We start from the raw sequence: 18,183 nt of genomic DNA on the forward strand, positions 1-18,183 counted from the left end.
AATAACCATCGCCATCACCTACACAGAGGCATTAAATGGAACTCAGTTCACCCATGCACTTTGTTTCTCCTCCAAGAAAATGAGACCATGGAGCAAAGAAAAGCCTTGATATACATATAACACAATGCAACTTGATGGCATTTATCTACCTTGAGAGCCAAAGTTAGCTGAAACAGTTAACTATAATCTTGGAGGCGTTAGAAGACTTCCATTTAGTAGAGAAGAACTAAAAGACTAAGTAAATCCATGGGTTACAAAACCACCCACTTCCCTTTCTAAGTTAGGGAGTTTATTACAGCAAGCTAGGACTGAGTGTGTCCTACTGGTGTTTTGGGCAATAACCTCCTGGACCTCTGGCCCAGGAATCTCTTGGAACATCGGATGTGAAATTTCACAGGTTAAGGTTGGGATGATGATTAGTTCTTAAGTGGGTAACTAATGATGAAAGTCAAACCTACAGTAGTATAATTATGTTAAAGAATAATGTGTGCCTATAGATACTTAAGTATCTAATGTTTGAAAGTTTTGCCTGTTAGAGAAACAGACTGACTTGTGATTCCCATTTATAATACACAGTTGAGTAACTGATTTAGATTTTTGGTTTTACATTAAAATCTACCTTTACAACCAGTAATGGAATATTTCATAGAACTTATTTCCCTCCTCTCTCACTTTTTACTTTTAGAGTCAAGAGATTTTATAGTATCTAGAATAGTTTGTCAGATAATATTAAAACAATATAATAAGCTTATGAACAGTTTAAAACCTCTATAGGAATTTTTGTAAATCCCCTCATTAAACTCCACTGTAACAAATTTACTATATTTACAAATTGAATAAGATTTGAATATCAAAATAAAAGAATAAGGTTTCTCATTTTGAACTTCAATGCATTAATAAATTAAATACATTTAACAACTAAAGTAGCCCCTGAAATAGTATTTTCTGGGTTAGAAAGGTCACCCTCAAAGTCATTAGGATCTCACAGTGACATATAAATCCAAGCTCAGATCCTTGCAAAATCATAAAACATCACAAAATTGAGCTGAATTCCTGCATGACAAAAATGTCCCCTCCTTGAGATGGTTCATGAGTTTTCTAGGTCACCACAGTCCCTCCCCATAACACATACACGCATCGCTCAGTCACTCATTTACCTTTTACATTCCTGGTTTTTACATAGGCATTAGCTACTTCAACCCATGTCTCTAGAGCAGTGGTTCTCAACCAGAGGGCATATTGTCACCCAGGGGCCAGCTGGCAAAGTCTAGAGACATTTTTGGCTGTTACAAGTATGGGTGGGTGCTACTGGCATCTAGTGGGTAGAGGCCAGGGATGCTGTTAAAATCCTACAGTGCACAGCATAGCCCCCAACAACAAAGAATTATCTAGCCTAAAATGTCAATAGTGCTAAGGCCAAGAAATCCTGACCTAGAAGAATGCATCTAAAACCCTCCAACACGGCACAGAGGCCTTACAGTGATCTATCATCTTTGTGTATCCTGGAAACTAATCCATTACATTAAATAGGTCACAAGTATCTCCTTTCTTCATGGTTTATGGAGTCCTCATTTGTATTTAATTTCTTAAATTTTGATGAGTTTCTCTTTTCTTTAAAATTTGTTCTTTATTTCCTTCAAGAAATCCTTCCTTACATTGAGATTAAAGATACTCTATTTTGCTTCCTTCTAACCATCCTACAAGTATTTCACATTTATGTCTTCAATCCATATGGAATTTATGTGCTGGAATTCAGAGATGTAATTTTGTTTCCATATGGATAACCCATAGCATCAACAGCATTTATTGAACAGTTCATCTTTCTCCACTAGTTGGTAACACCAACTTTGTCATATACTGAGTTTCCATGTAAACTCTCAGCTGTTTCCAGGCTATTCTCTATTTATTCCTGTGATGCTATTATTTTAAGTTATACTTTTATTAGGGAACTTACTACCTGATATGATTCCTTTCTCTTGCTTCTTTAAATTTTCTCTTACATGAATTTCAGTGTAGGCCCTCTTGGAATTATACTTGAAATTGTTTATGGATTAGGTAAAGATAACTGACTTTTCTCATTGATGAATATTGTATCCCTACTTGGATTTTCCATGACTTTAACAATTTCTCTGTAATCATAATGATAGACTTATTCCTGGGTGCTATATATGGTTTGTTTTTGAGGTTTTTGGTTTTTACATATTTTTTCTTTAGTTTGGATCTTATATATGGCTAACTTGCTGAACTGTCTTAATAGCTTGTCTGTACATTCTCTTGGATTTTTCACTTAATAATATTACCTGCAACAGTTTTTTCTTCTGCAATACTTACTAATTTTTTGTCTCATTGTACTGGCTCTGATCTCTAACACAGTTTTGAAGAGTGGATGTCTTCACTTTGTTTTTGACTTTAAAAGGCTTTGCCTCTAATGCTTCACATTTAAACATTTTTTTCTTTCTAGATTTGTGGCTAATACTTTCTATCAGGTTAAGGAAATTTTATTCAGTTAGTGGTTTTCTAAGTTTTTAACATCCCAAATGGGTGGTACTAGACCATTTATAACACAAAGCAGCTTTGTTCTTTAAGTCTGCCCAGTCTTCCTGAAGGACTTCTTATATTAGGAGATGCAGCTGGAAAGCCTTCCTCCATCTTTGAACCTGCCTCCTTTTCACCCCTAGCCTTGCTCAGCATCTCCCAGGAAAATCTATTTAGCTTAAATCACTTTTGATTGGGATGCTCTTTAGTTTTCAGAGATTAATCCATTCACAGAAATATCTTAAGGGCCCTAAAAACTACCTCCTATCATTTCACAGATAGTTTGCAAGAGATAAAACAGTTAGAAGCCCAGCTATCAATTGTGGTCAACACATAGAGCCAGGGATAAATCTTTAAGATTCTTGAAAGCATACACATGCCTCAACATTCCATTCTCTTCAAGCTCTTATTTAACTCCTTAGTCAACCAGTGAGCAAGTCCTGCCAAAATACTAACACAACTGTACCCCAAAACTCCTGGGTGGCTGAGGAAGCTGGAAGAGGATTTGAGCGTGTACTCTCACACATGTGAAGGAAACTACCTCCATCAGGCAAAAGACCTCTTGAAGTGTTAAACTGTTATGGGTAAACAAAACTTCAGCAAAAATAATCCCTAGGTCTTATAAAAATAAAATGACATTTCAGTGTTCTTTCCCATCTTTTCTTTCTGTGAGAAAATATGCAGTGTTGAACAGTTGGTTTTTCCTTTGTTTCTTTCATTTTCTTCTGTGCCAGTTACTGGGGGACAGTTTATATTTTAATTTCATCTTTTCTTCTTCACACAGTTAAAGGGGAAAATAATTATTCATACTGGTTTCAAGCCAGGCTGCATCAGTATTGTACCTGGGAAGGAAATGGGTAGATTCTGGGAAAGGTTTTTTCTCCCCCCAATCAAAATACATATGTTGTTGGAGGATTTCTCATCAGCCAAAAAACAATGTTTGACTATTTCATTCTGAGTGTTATATATAACTTTCTGAAAATGTCAGAATATCTTATGTAGGCAGCCTGATTTCAAGTGAACATCTCCTTGGTTATAATCAATTTACCTGTAAAGTCTGACACTGTTCTGAGAGTCATCTAAAAAGCCACAGGTTACTTGTGGATTAATCAAGGACCTCAAAGTATATAACTGAGCTTATACTTTTTTTTTTTTCAGTCCTAAAAAGCTATGCATCTATCTTGTTCTCTGAAAGTTATATAGACATACCACAGTACCCTTTACCCACAGGTATGGTGGTTGTTGTTGGTATGTATGGGGGAGAAACACTGTTCTACGGAGGCAAAGAAAAACAACAGTTCGGCAGTGGTGCAGAATCAAATCCAAATTTTCCACTCGTTTTTATTAAAAGCAGCTGTTAATGACCTGCAGTAGGCAAATGATGTCATTTATCTAAAAAAATTTTCAGTGGTCTTCCCCTTTGGGTTATTTTCTACATAAATCAGTCATTTTACATATTCCTTTTCTTTGGTAAATAGAAAAAGGTATTTGCCTTTCTGGTTTTTCATTTTGATCCTTTATTGGTATCAAAAGCAAGTTAGGTCTAGACTGATATTAAAATAAGAAGTGTTCTTCTGCCCATTTTTCTAACAAAAAGATACTACAAATAAATTTTAAACTTTAGTTCTGTCAAAAAATGGGCCTCTTCTATGTTCTCTAGTAGCAGATACAGGAGATCAGAGATCAAAAATCACATAAATACAAACATACATTCAACCTCTTGCCATACATTTTCTTCTCCCAGGAAACCTCCAGCATCCACCACTTACCTCATTTTTTATGTAGCTGGTAGGAAATCTGCTTGATACACAAACTCTTTTTGACAACTGTAAAGCTGTGGTCAATTATGCCCTTTCTTGTATTTTCCAGGTCAACAGCTGCGCAGTACAGTAGTTAACACTCTGTCTTTAGCCACACTTAAGAGTTATAGCGCAGGGAAATTCCTTTCAAGATTATCTCCTTTATTTTGTTGAACAAGGAACCCCCAAACTTTACACTACGTGTAATGGGCTTGCAACAGATTAAGCAGCAGGATGTGAGTTTAGAGTTCTTATTTCTGAGGTAGAACAAATCGTTCCTCATGCCTCCTTTCTGCTTATCCTCAGCCTTTCTTCTTCCCCACCCCCTCCCAACCAACAACTTTTCCCAGCCCTGGAGTAACAGCGGAGAATTATAATACTTCAAATCTTACAATATATTGTTAAACACAGCATTCCCGAATGAGAGAAAGATTAATGAAAACTCTCGTTGGAAAGCTCCTGAGGTAAGGGGAAACCTATGATATCGACTATCTTTACAACTGTGAAAAACTTTCAGTTTTGAAAAGAAAAGTAAAAAAGATACCAGCAGGTTAGCGTAGCCTTCGGTACTGCAGCACGTCTTCCTTTACTCTTTTTAACTGCTACCAGCTGACTCACACTCCGACTCAGGGGCCCTTGGCAACCAACGGCCCAAGTCCCCTAAAGACTGCTAAGGACCACCAAGAGAGCACAGCGGAAACGCCCGCAGACCCTCCTCGGTGTTTAAATTTCAGCGGGAGGAAGCGTGGCCTAACGTGAGTAGGAGAACGCCACGCCCCCACGGGGCGGGGCTGTCTCACAGCCACCGTCTCCCTAGAGGCGGGGAAGGGGCGGGGGCACACGTGACGTCATCCATGGAGCCCTCCCTGGTTGGAGGGAATTTAGAAGAGACAAGGTGGGAAGGAGGCGGAGTCTAGTTTCCCTGGTGATGGGTTGCCCGGCGGTCGCCTGGTAACCGGCCGCGGAGGTCTTGGGGGAGCCAGCGCAGGCCGCGGAGGTCTGTGGGCCGGGGCTGACGCTGGACTCTTTCTGTCTGTTCCGCGATGGCAGCGGCAGTGGTCACGCCGTCGGGTTTGGAGGATGGGGTTTCTCGGTCCCGTGGCGAAGGGGCAGGGGAGGCGGTCGTGGAACGGGGCCCCGGCGCGGCCTACCACATGTTCGTGGTGATGGAGGACCTGGTGGAGAAGCTGAAGTTGCTCCGCTATGAGGAGGATCTCCTCCGGAAAAACAACCTGAAGCCCCCGTCCAGGTGGGTGCCCTCGTCCCCCGAGCGCCTGGATACGGGCTGGGCTCTGGGGAGATGCCTTCCTCCGGCCTTCGGGGGAACGCCAAGCGCGGGTTAGCGAACACTTGCCTCTGTCTTCCTTCGCAGGAAAGGGCACTTCACCCCAAACTTGGCGACGGAGGGCCGGACTACTCACGGAGCTTAGGCTTCGTATTTTTGTAGGAAGAGTAAAGTTTTGGAACTACAGATAGGATTGGAAGACAGCTTGCCTAGAGCACACACGCAGCTCCATAAAACACAGTTTTTTTTTTTTCGGATTATAAACGTAATAAAACAACCTCATAGAAAACTCAGAAAACACAAGAAAATGTGTAAAAATAGTACTGCAGTCACTCATAATCTCATCCCGAAAGATGAATGCCATTATCAATTTAGATCTATCTCTAGTTTTTGTTTTTCTCTTTGAGAGCCTGTCCCTACAACTTGTAACTGTGGGTACCTGGACCTTGCTGAGCACTTTGTATGCAGTTAGTAAACTTGTTCACTAATTGCTATGGTTTAAAAGACTTCCGCCTTTGCAGTAACAGTATTCTCGGAAACTGAGAAGTGAAAAAGACAAATGAAATGACAATTATTGGAATTGTCTCTCTCTCATAGAACCCAAAGGCCTGCCCTGTTCTGGTGGGGAATAAGTCCATCATCCTGAAGCCACTGGCATTAGTTACTGAGGGTAGTGGACAGCCAGCACTTTCTCTTCCAGTCAGTGTAGCTTAGTGATAGCCTCATAAATAAGTTTTATAGCTTTCCTTCACATTAGTACTTACTTAATTTTTTGTGTTTATTTTAGATCAAGAATTTGTAGTACTTTCTCTTAAAGGCTACAGCTAGTCTCAAATAATTTCCCTTGACAGTTTGAATCTCATTTCTTGCTCTCTTCCAGTAACTCACATTAGAAGATATGTAGGCTTCATGTAAACTGCCCATATTGCTAAGCCAGTCCATAATAGGAGAAAAGTTAGAGGAAGAATCATTGTTGCTTGATTCATGATAGAAATTGTAGGATTGGAAGTTTTTACTTAAATGAATAGGATAATATAAACAACCAACATCTTCTATGTTAATAAAAATGTGTTTTTTTTCTCCAAGTATATTTTTCAAACTAAAAGAAAGGCCTTAAGGTTCTATAGATATAATCTGTATACTATTTCCTCAGCAGGTTAGCAGGGTACTTTGAGTCATGGATTTGCATGGAAATATCCTAGTTTAATGGTTCTCAAAGTGCAGTCAACAGACCAGCAGAATCAGTATCACCTGGGAACTTATTAGAAGTGCAGTCCCACAGGCCCTTTCCCTGGTCTAGTGTATCAGAAATCCTAGGGGTGGGGCCGGGGCCCAGAAGTCTGTTTTAACAAGCCTTCCAGGTGATTCTGATGCCTGCTAAAGTTTGAGAGCCACTGTCCTAGGTCTACAGTATTTAACAGTATCCATTCCTCTGTCTTGGAGTTGTTAGCAGCTGATACGGAAAAGATGGGTTGTTAGTAGTGGGTGAACATATATTGATACCTACCTGGAAGGACTTCATGGCCTTTTTTTCTTTCCAGCTTTCTGTTATCTTTGAGAACATTTACACTTACCCTGCAGGAAAAAGTTTTGGAAACAGGAAGGAGTAGACTGCTGATTCTTATGAAAAATAGTTATAATATCTATAAATCCAAATGTAAACACAATAGTGATGGCTACACATAAAAGCAAAATAAGATCTTTGATCAAACTGACGAATACTGTTGCTAGCAGGTTTTATTCCTGATATGTTTAGGTACAAATCATGTTGACCCTCATAGGGCTATTTTTAGTAGTCTGGGGATTTAACCTAAAGTTAACAAATGTTTGTTAGACTGGGGATGTGATAAAACACAGTGGTTCTTACTCCTGGCTGCACCTTAGAACCACCTAGGAAGCTTTTGAAACATGCCCATACTGGAGCTTCACTCCCAGAAGTTCTGATTTAATCTGCGAGGGAAGAAGCAATGTTTAGTAAGGTAGCAATAGTTTGACAAGATCCTCAAGTGATTCAATATGCAGCCAAGATGAGAACAACTGTTTAACCTAGAGGATAGGTTAGAATCAGTGAGCAAAGATAACAGTGACATTGTAAAAAATGTAAAAATGCATAGTGAATAATCATTAAGGTCTTTTTTTAAACTCTGAGCATCTCGTAATTCCAAATGACCATTTTCTGGAAGTACTCTCTTATTAATTATTCCTGACACATAAATGATTTTGGCCAAAGTTCTACATGCTCGGTTTTTTAACATGACCTGCACTTTCTGGATGTAAAGTCTTTGATCTAATATTTTGTGACCAGTAGTAATTGCCCTTATCCTGTTGATTAAAAACTTTAATGTGAGTGTTGTGGTTTACTAGAAACTTCAAAGAGTGAATTATCAATGTGTTTTGTTGTTAAAGCCATTTGGAAAAAAAAATCCTTTGGCAATTTTGGATTTAGCTCCTTTAGCTACTATGGACTTGTTTGAAATATTTCATATTCTACCCTTTCCCCTTCTTTTGAAACAGACACTATTTTGCACTGCCTACCAATCCTGGGGAACAGTTCTACATGTTTTTCACTCTTGCTGCTTGGTTGATTAATAAAGCAGGACACCCCTTTGAGCAGCCTCAAGAATATGATGACCCTAATGCAACAATCTCTAACATATTATCTGAACTTCGATCATTCGTAAGTGTAAACAACTCTCTTCTTTCTGCATGTTCTCAAGTTAGGACATTTTTAATATTGGTAATACAGCCACATAAATGCTAGCCTTTTAGAAGAATTCTCTTTGAATAACTATATACACATGCATATATATGTGTATATATGTATATATATAATTATATCTAGATTTATTTTTCAGGTAAAATCGTCTCAGAATGGTTGATATTATAACATTAATGCCACTTCTAAACATGTTTAGTGTGCACACATTATAGCCCAAAGTAATAATATTTTTCTTAATCTTGATATGTCTCTGAGATAAATTTATGGATACTTAGTTCTCCTTCTAAAAAATGACTAAAAACTGGGAAGCTGGAACACTGTATTTTGAAAGGGAACTTTGATTTAATAGACCATGATAACAGTTGTACTTTTCTGACTTTTCCTGGGGACAAGCAGTAAGAATTTTTGGCACACATGTTATTGATTTTTGACAAGTGAATCACTTCATCCTTCGCATGGTTGTTTAATGATATGGTACCAACCTAGTGGTTATACTGAATTTTCACCCTAACAAGATCGATGATTTTTTCTGCTGTCATGAGGTTATTGCCTTTTAATTTGATACTTTTGACAGTAAAGCATATTCATTTTCCTTTAGCATTTCTGTACCAATGGATTAAAAAAAAAGACTAAAGAGATGGATTTCTAAGAAGCAATGTAATTAGTTATTTTAAATCATATTTGAAGAATAGAGAAGTGATACATTTATTCAGCAGTACTTTGCTTAAAATATTTTGACATTTGCAATATAAATAACAAGTTATACCCTGTTTATCTTTTGTATTTCAGGGGAGAACTGCAGATTTTGCTCCTTCAAAATTAAAATCGGGTTATGGAGCACATGTATGCTATGTTCTTGACTGTTTAGCCGAAGAAGCATTAAAATATATTGGTTTCACTTGGAAAAGGTAAAAATTACCCCACCTGGCAACAGTAATTTTATGTGCGGAGCTTTTTGTTCTAAGGGTTCAGAGCTGTTTAGTTGAACTGATAGGAAGTATTTCTTCTTGACTGTTCTAAACTGAAAATGCCACACTTAATTAGAAAACTTAGTATAGACAAAATTGGAATATCTGGTATCTTCAAAACCAGTTTTGATATTGTGCCCCTTCCCAGTTCAGATATATAATTATTAAGGATTTAACTGTAACTGTATATCCTGGTCAATTTAGGACATTTTTTAAAAGTTTCTTTGCATATATTTATTTATACAACCAAAGATAGTATATACATGGGGGTAAATGATAGCTACAGATTTAAGGAAAAAAATGGAAATTAATATAGTATTTTAAGTGGGATTTTCTCCTTTGTTTATAGTGACTGGGCAAGAATAATACTGAAGAAGCCACCTGACACTCTGTTAGACATTGTTCATTGCTTCTTTCTCTGACCTGTGATTTGTTTATATTTCTATTGTTGTATCTATACCATGGTATTAAAGTCATTTGTTTACAGGTCTGGCTTTCTTGCTAGAAATTATGAAATCTTTGTATGTACTCTATGGCAGTTAACATAGCATTTGATATATCATAGATGCTCAATAAATGTTGACCACATGGATAAGGGAATAAAATATTAAGAAACTATCAATTTGTATAGGTTATAATTAGAAAATATATAAATTTGGTCCTTTGGAGATTGGGATTATTGATGGGTTAGAGACTGTGGAAGGCATTATTCAGGTTAAAAACATGAGCAAGCAGTGAATTTGGATTAGAACTACCTTCTTGGAAAGGTGTATATATTGTTTGTATATTTTAATGTATATTCAGTTACATTCTCTCAGGAAAGTTATCTACTCTCTATTAGTGAATACTTTTAAAAACGTACTTGGCTTAGGTTATCATCAGGTTGAACCATATGAAATTACTGATATTCATCTATTTTTGAACTAAAAAAAAGTGGTAATTTCATACGCTCCAACCCAAACAGTACCACTTAGTGCAGTGTGAAGAATGAGTACATAATCTACATTACTTCTTTATTAGATTCCATGAAATGTTATGAGATATCCTGCATTTGGCATTTTTTAAAAATTATTAAATCTATTGCCTAATGAATTCTAAATTCACCAGAAATTATTGGTATCTTAACCACTAAGATAACCAATTGGTATCTTTCCCCCCATGTATATACGGTTCCTATAAATTATACAAATCACAATGCGTGACCAAGAATAAGATATGCTAAGAAACAAAGTACCAAATTAAATAGATAATTTGGTACTTCCTTTGTTTCTTAGCATATCTTATTCTTGGCCATGGATTGTGATTTGTATAATTTATAGGGACCGTATATACATGGGGGGAAAGTAGGGGGAAACATTGAAAATAGGAATTAGAGAATATATCAACTATGTGATATGTAAGTGACGTAGAAGTTACGTGTTTATAGATTCTTATTTTATATATCTAAATATGCTAAAACAAACTAGTAAAAAAAAAAGGAAATTATTCTTTAAGAAGATTGATTTGGTTTGTAGTACTTTACTTCCTTAATATTAAATGTTGATTTTTGTATTTTGTTAACCTGAGGTATGGATTTTTAAAATAACTTTCCAGAAATAAATGCAAATACTTTTTTTTTAAAGATTTATTTATTTTTTTAATTTTATTTATTTTTGCTTCATTGGATCTTAGTTGCAGCACACGGGATCTTCATTGAGGCATGCAGGATCTTTCTTTGTGGCATGCAGGCTTCTCTTTAGTTGTGGTGTGCGGGTTTTTTCTCTTCACTAGTTGTGGCGCACAGGTTCCAGGGCGTGTGGGCTCTGTAGTTGTGGCACACAGGGTCCAGAGCGCGTGAGCTCTGTAGTTTCCAGCCCACGGGCTCTAGTTAAGGCACGCGAGCTCAGCAGTTGTGGCACACAGGCTTAGTTGCCCTGTGGCATTTGGGATCTTAGTTCCCTGACCAGGGATAGAACCCCCATCCCCTGCATTGGAAGGCAGATTCTTTAGCACTGGACCACCAGGGAAGTCCCCAAATACTTTTGAGTATTTTCAGTATGGGAAATGTGTGTCATTAATCTTGATGGAGAAAAGAGTGCTCAATACTTAGTGTTAGGACCACTGTTTAGATTTTGGAAATAAGAACAAAGCTGGAGTCCTTCTTATTACCTCTATCAAAATAAATTTCAGGACTTCCCTGGTGGCGCAGTGGTTAAGAATCTACCTGCCAGTGCAGGGGACACAGGTTTGAGCCCTGGTCCAGGAAGATCCCACATGCCACGGAACAACTAAGCCCGTGTGCCACAACTACTGAGCCTGCGCTCTACAGCCCACAAGCCACAACTACTGAAGCCCACACGCCTAGAGCCTGTGCTCTGCAACAAGAGAAACCACTGCAATGAGAAGTCTGCGCACTGCAACAAAGAGTACCCCTGCTCACCACAACTAGAGAAAGCCTGCGCGCAACAACGAAGACCCAATGCAGCCAAAAATAAATGAATAAATAGATACATTAAAATTTTTTTAAATAAATTTCAGATTGATCAAAGACGTAAATGTGAAAAATGAAACTATAGGAGTGCTGAAAGACCAAAGGGATGTGGGATGTGTCATGTGATGGAAAAGCCTTATGTATATGATGTTAAAGCTAGGACCCATGCAAGAAAATGTTGCTAAGTCTATGTAATAAGAATTGTAACAGTCCTGAATAGCTAAGAGTATAAGAAATAAATAGGAAAAATATTCTTAACACAGTTAAGCAAAGCATTAATTTTCTTAATATACACACAAGGGCAGGGGGCATAAATATGCATTTCACTGAAAAACACACATAACCAATTGAAATATGAAGAGGTATTCAACCGCTCTCATGTGAAAGAAATGCAGTTAAAACAAGAGTGAGGTTTTTTCACTTAGATGATTGGAAAGGATTAAAGTTTGTTTACCATATTGGCAGATGTTTACCATATTGGTGAATATATGGAAACAGAGTCCCTGTTGTGCGAGTGTAAATTAGGGTAACGTTTTGGAAGCTGGTTTTAGCAATATCGAGCAAAACAATAAAATGTACAAAGTTGTCGACCCAGCCCTTATACTTGTACAAATTTATTTTAAATGATATACATAAACGATAAATGTATAAGGATGATCTTTTCAGTATTGTCTAGTAAAGAAACTAGAAACAACGTCAATTTTCAGCCAGAGATTGCTAGTCATATGACTTATGGTTCAGTGGAATACAGTACAGGTATGTTGGGGGCGGTGAGGAGAAGTTGTACACTTGACCTTTGAACGATGCAGAGCTTAAGGCTGTGGAAAATCCATATATAACTTGTAGTAGGCCTTCCTTATAAGTCATCCCTCCAAATCCGCAGTTCTGCATCTGCAGATTCAATCTACCATAAAACGTGTAGCAGGGTAGTATTTACCATTGAAAAAAATCTCTGTGTAAATAGACCCATGCAATTCAAACCCATGTTGTTCAGGAGTCAACTGTATATATACTTAAGTGTGGTATATTAGTAAGTAAAGAAAGTAGGTTGGCTAACAGTATGCGTGGTATCATCCCATTTATGTACTTGATTCTTCAAATTTGGAGGTAAACATTTTTGCTTCTTTACATAGAAGGTTTCAGGAAGGATACGTGAAACATTTAACAGTGATTCTGGAAAAGGGGGCAGGTGAAAAAGGACCAGAACTGGTGTAGCGGGGGGATCCTTAATATTCACATTATGCCTTTTTGCTCTGCTGAAATGTTTTGTTTTTTACTCTCATCTCATGTTAAGCTTTATTATTTTAGACCAACATACCCAGTGGAAGAATTAGAAGAAGAAACTGTTGCAGAAGATGATGCAGAATTAACATTAAATAAAGTGGATGAAGAATTTGTGGTATGTGTGTTGCGGAACTTTTTGTTCATTTTCACCATTGGATTCATTTCCCTTAATCAGTATCAGTTGTTTAGACCTTTAGTTAAGTTAATACTCATGTTCTGTAATGATTGAGGTCTGAATTTTAGCAGAGGTTCTTCAAATGTAGACAGGAAGTAGTAGACCACTAGTTATATGGGTTAACATTTTATTAACAACCATTCATGATCTTAAATAGGCCATAAATAATAAAGAATTTAGAAGAGAGCAATAGAATTTAGGATTAATACATTCCGCTTCATAAGAACACCATTCATTTCTCAGGAACTCCTTTATGCTTCTAAAATTAGGATGAAGACCACCCTGCAGGAACTTAAAAAATACTTATACATACCAACATTATTTAAATTGTTTGGCAGCATCTGGGCCTATCCACATACTTAACATTCTATCCATAGTGTGAAATTAAATGTTCACGTCTCTACAACAGACTAGACTAGGAAAATGGTGGAGAAAAAGAACTTTTCCTCAGAACCAGATATGGATTGACCCTGGTGTTTTAGGAAGTGTACATATGATTTGAAATTAAAATGGCAGGGAAAAAAACTTTGTAGTATATTTTACTGTCATAAACCAATTAAATTTTTCAGGTGATTTTTTTGAATCCACAGAAAGTATATTCTATATTTCAGCTTAAAGTAATTTATTAAGGTACTATATGCTGCAAAGATATTAATCACTGCATTATTTTATAGTGAATGATGAAAATAACCATTAAATAAATTAGACTATATCAGATAGTAGAATATCATATAGCCATTAAAAATTGTTTACAAAGAAGGGCTTCCCTGGTGGCGCAGTGGTTGAGAGTCCACCTGCCGATGTAGGGGACACGGGTTCGTGCCCTGGTCCGGGAGGATCCCACATGCCGTGGAGCGGCTAGGCCCGTGAGCCATGGCCGCTGAGCCTGCGCATCCGGAGCCTGTGCTCCGCAACGGAAGAGGCCACAATAGTGAGAGGCCCGCGTACCGAAAAAAAAAAAAAAAAAAAAAGAAATGTTAGTGACATGAGGATGACAACTTATACTATATGCATAAACTCAACTATATAAAATATGCAGAAAAAATATTAATATATTAACATTAGTTATATATGGGTAGAGGGATTATGGATGATTATTTTCTCTTCTATACATCTTTATATCTTCAAAGTTTTTAACATGTATTTTATTAGCAGTAGAAATATTTTAAACCATATGTATTAAAAAGATGACTGCTATTTATAGAAGGAAAAAGACCACTATAAAACAAATCAATTTAAAAGGTATCTTTCTTAATGTGATAAATTTTTAAAGTTAAGGTAAAAATGTAGTCATTCATGTGTTCATTGAGCATCTGTTATGTAGCAGGCACTGGGCAAGAACCTGATGGTGCTGGATGTACAAAAACTCTGAGGCAGGAAGGAGCTTAGCATGACCAAGGAACTGAGAGAAAACCACAGTCGCCGTATCTCCTAAGTGAGCGGGAGGGTGGCTTAAGATTAACTGGGAAGATAGACCAGGTCCAGATCATTTTGGGCGTTTTAAGTTTAGACTTTATACTTTGTGTAATAGATCTTTCCATTCAGGCTCAGAAAATTTTAAGTCCTCACATAGTCCCAGTTGTTCATCTCACTTATTTTACTCGGGTATCTTCCTCATCTTGTCTTCTTAGTTACTGTTTATTAGTTATTAGTTAATAGCTTACCTACAGATACCTGGTCCTAGTGCATCAATATTTAGCTTCAGGGCTTCCCTGGTGGTGCAGTGGTTGAGAGTCCACCTGCCGATGCAGGGTACACGGGTTCGTGCCCCGGTCCGGGAAGATCCCACATGCCGCGGAGCGGCTGGGCCCGTGAGCCATGGCTGCTGAGCCTGCGCGTCCGGACCCTGTGCTCCGCAACAGGAGAGGCCACAACAGTGAGAGGCCCGCATACCGGGAAAAAAAAAAAAAAAAAAAAAAAAATTTAGCTTCAAAGACCTATAACTCAAAACTGCTAGTCAGGGGGAAAAAAGGAAGAAAACCTACTAATCAGAAGGAAAACTCTATGAGGGCAGAAACCAATTTTGCACATTTTTTGTATCTCCAGTTTATTATGCAGTGCCTGGTGCCTTAGTAAGTGTTCATTAAATATTTGACCAAAAATCACTTGTCAGCATATTGCTTGTAACTTTTAGAAATTATAGCTTTTTTTTTTTTTCTGAGAACCATTTAAAGTTCAAAGCAGCATTATTGTTTGTGTAAATTAGAGAAACAAACTAGAAAGCAGCCTCTTCACACATTTCTTGCCAACTGTGAAGTAGAGACCTTCTGCTGTCATAAGATCAAGCTGAAGGCCTTCCTCAGGGGGTTGCCTCTGAGGCTGTCATGTCTGTTGAATTTTTTTCTTTCCTTTCTTCCTTATTGTCATTATATTATCCTAAGGAACCCTCTCTTACCTCTCCCATTCCTCTTGCTAAGGAGAGCTGGATCAGTGCCAAAAAGCCTTTGGCTGGTGGGATAGTACTTCATTTTGTTGCCAGTTTGTGGGGTAGCTCAAGGATGGTAAAGATCATTTCTGACAGAGTAAAGTTAGTCTATAATCAACAAGGAACTCAAAACCTTCAGTTTTAGACTGGCCAAATAAAGATAGGACACATTGGAAAGAAAGAAAGTGAGGAGAGAGAGGGGAGGAGGGAGAGAGAGAGGCAGAGAGGAAGGGAGGGAGGATTGGGATCATGACACAGAATATTTTCAAAGAATATTCTCACAGAATGTTCTCACAGTATATAATCATATCCTTAGTAATTGGCAATAAAAGAATTAAGAGGATACATATTAGGCAAAGAAATGACAGGAAATTGTTGAGTGCCTTCTAAATTACTGAGATTAAAATCCTCTTAATTTATTTTAAAACTATTTTTGAGTCTGTTTATATTCAAGTTCCTTTCGAATGCTTTCTTTATAATATTTAGTAACTTAAATCCTTTTTCTAGTACCTACTCCTAAAGCTTTTTGCCTATGAGTGTTCAGGCCACCACAATTCAACAAGTATTTATTGATCACCTATATTAATAGTACTGATTAGGTTATTATAAAAACATTATAAACTTGTCTCTTCTCCCATGGGCACTAAGTCACTGGCGTTTCAATCATTTGCTCTGGTTAAGTTAGACCATCACTAGTGCAAACACAGGATAGACTGAGCTGTTTCTCAAAGGTGTGGCTCTGCATGTATGCTTAAGATTTACCATGTAAACAGATCAGTTTTGTCTACACCTCTATGCCCCACTGCCCCATCCCCAAAAATATGAACGTTAGTTGAGTGTATGGAATCTGCATTTATATTGTTTCATGTTTTACTAAAATCTTTCCAGTTCCCCAAAGATTAGCAGAGTTCCCCTATCTTATTTTAGTGGCCCTACTCCCAGAGATTCTACTTTCTGAGTAGCTCTGGGATGGAGCCTTACATTTTCACAAGCTCCCAGGTGATGCTGATGCTGATGCTGCCTGTCTAAGAACCACATTTTGAGAACCACTGTCTTACATACTTCTTTTTTTAAATTTCTTTTATTAATTTTTACTGGAGTATAATTGCCTTACAATGTTGTGTTAGTTTCTTGCTGTACAGCAAAGTGAATCAGTCATACATATACATATATCCACTCTTCTTTAGATTTCCTTCCCATTTAGGTCACCACAGAGCACTGAGTAGAGTTCCCTGTGCTATACAGTAGGTTCTCATTAGTTATCCATTTTATATATAGCAGTGTATATATGTCAGTCCCAGTCTCCCAATTCATCCCACCCCTCCTAACCCCCTTGGTAACCATACGTTTGTTCTCTACGTCTGTGACTCTATTTCTGCCTTGTAAATAAGTTCATCTCTACCATTTTTCTAGATTCCACATATAAGCGATATTATATGATATTTGTTTTTCTCTTTCTGACTCACTTCACTCTGTCTGCCACTCTCTAGGTCCATCCATGCCTCTACAAATGACCCAATTTTGTTCCTTTTTATGGCTGAGTAATGTTCCATTGTATATATGTACCACATCTTCTTTATCCATTCCTCTGATGACTGACATTTAGGTTGCTTCCATGTCTTGGCTATTGTAAATAATGCTGCAAGGAACATTGGGGTGTGTGCACCCTTTCGAATTAAGGTTTTCTCCTGATATATGCCTAGGAGTGGGATTCTGGGTCATACGGAAGCTCTAGTTTTAGCTTTTTAAGGAACCACCATACTGTTCTCCATAGTAACTGTACCAATTTACATTCCAGCCAACACTATAGGAGGGTTCCCTTCTCTCCACACTCTCTCCAGAATTTATTGTTTGTAGATTTTTTGATGATGTCCATTCTGACTGGTGTGAGGTAATACCTCACTGTAGTTTTGATTTGCACTTCTCTAATAATTAGTGATGTTGAGCATCTTTTCATGTGTTTTTTGGCCATCTGTATGTCTTCTTTGGAGAAACGTCTATTTAGGTCTTCTGCCCATTTTTTGATTGGGTTGTTTGTTTTTTTGATATTGAGCTACATGAGCTGTTTGTATATTTTGGAGATTAATCCCTTGTCAGTTGCTTCATTTGCAAATATTTTCTCCTATTCTGAGGGCTGTCTTTTCGTTTTGTTTATGGTTTCCTTTGCTGTGCAAAAGCTTTGACGTTTCATTAGGTCCCATTTGTTTATTTTTGTTTTTATTTTCTTACTCTAGGAGGTAGGTCAAAAAAGATCTTGCTGTGATTTATGTCATAGAGTGTTCTGCCTATATTTTCCTCTTAGAGTTTTACAGTATCCAGCCTTACATTTAGGTCTCTAATCCATTTTGAGTTTATTTTTGTGTATGGTGTTAAGAAGTGTTCTAATTTCATTTTTTACATGTAGCTGTCCAGTTTTCCCAGCACCATTTATTGAAGAGACTGTCTTTTCTCCACTGTATATTCTTGCCTCCTTTGTCATAGATTAGGTGGCCATAGGTGTGTGGGTTTATCTCTAGACTTTCT

General features: G+C 37.5%; 2 protein-coding genes across 10 annotated transcripts in view; one reads left to right on the forward strand and one right to left on the reverse strand.

Moving 5' to 3' along the window:
• HHLA2 (HHLA2 member of B7 family) overlaps nucleotides 1-5,079 on the reverse strand; it is a 160,482-nt gene extending 155,403 nt beyond the window's left edge. For 3 of the 9 annotated variants that reach the window (XR_012331534.1, XR_012331533.1, XR_012331535.1), the window contains exon 1: nucleotides 4,879-5,078. The gene's annotated coding sequence lies outside the window, so the exon portion shown is untranslated. Of the gene's footprint in view, nucleotides 1-4,304; nucleotides 4,635-4,878 lie in introns of those variants that run through there. The other 6 variants (XR_012331532.1, XM_073804257.1, XM_073804258.1 and 3 more) reach the window with 4 other exon arrangements.
• Nucleotides 5,080-5,251: 172 nt separating this feature from the next.
• IFT57 (intraflagellar transport 57) overlaps nucleotides 5,252-18,183 on the forward strand; it is a 60,552-nt gene continuing 47,620 nt past the window's right edge. Inside the window, exons 1-4 of the mRNA XM_004320564.4 lie at nucleotides 5,252-5,583; nucleotides 8,134-8,296; nucleotides 9,128-9,246; nucleotides 13,085-13,175. Of these exons, the coding sequence (XP_004320612.1) occupies nucleotides 5,378-5,583; nucleotides 8,134-8,296; nucleotides 9,128-9,246; nucleotides 13,085-13,175 (579 nt within the window). The 5' untranslated portion in view covers nucleotides 5,252-5,377. The remainder of the gene's footprint in view (nucleotides 5,584-8,133; nucleotides 8,297-9,127; nucleotides 9,247-13,084; nucleotides 13,176-18,183) is intronic.

This window comes from Tursiops truncatus, chromosome 4 (genome assembly GCF_011762595.2).
Source record: "Tursiops truncatus isolate mTurTru1 chromosome 4, mTurTru1.mat.Y, whole genome shotgun sequence".
Lineage (NCBI taxonomy): Eukaryota > Metazoa > Chordata > Mammalia > Artiodactyla > Delphinidae > Tursiops > Tursiops truncatus.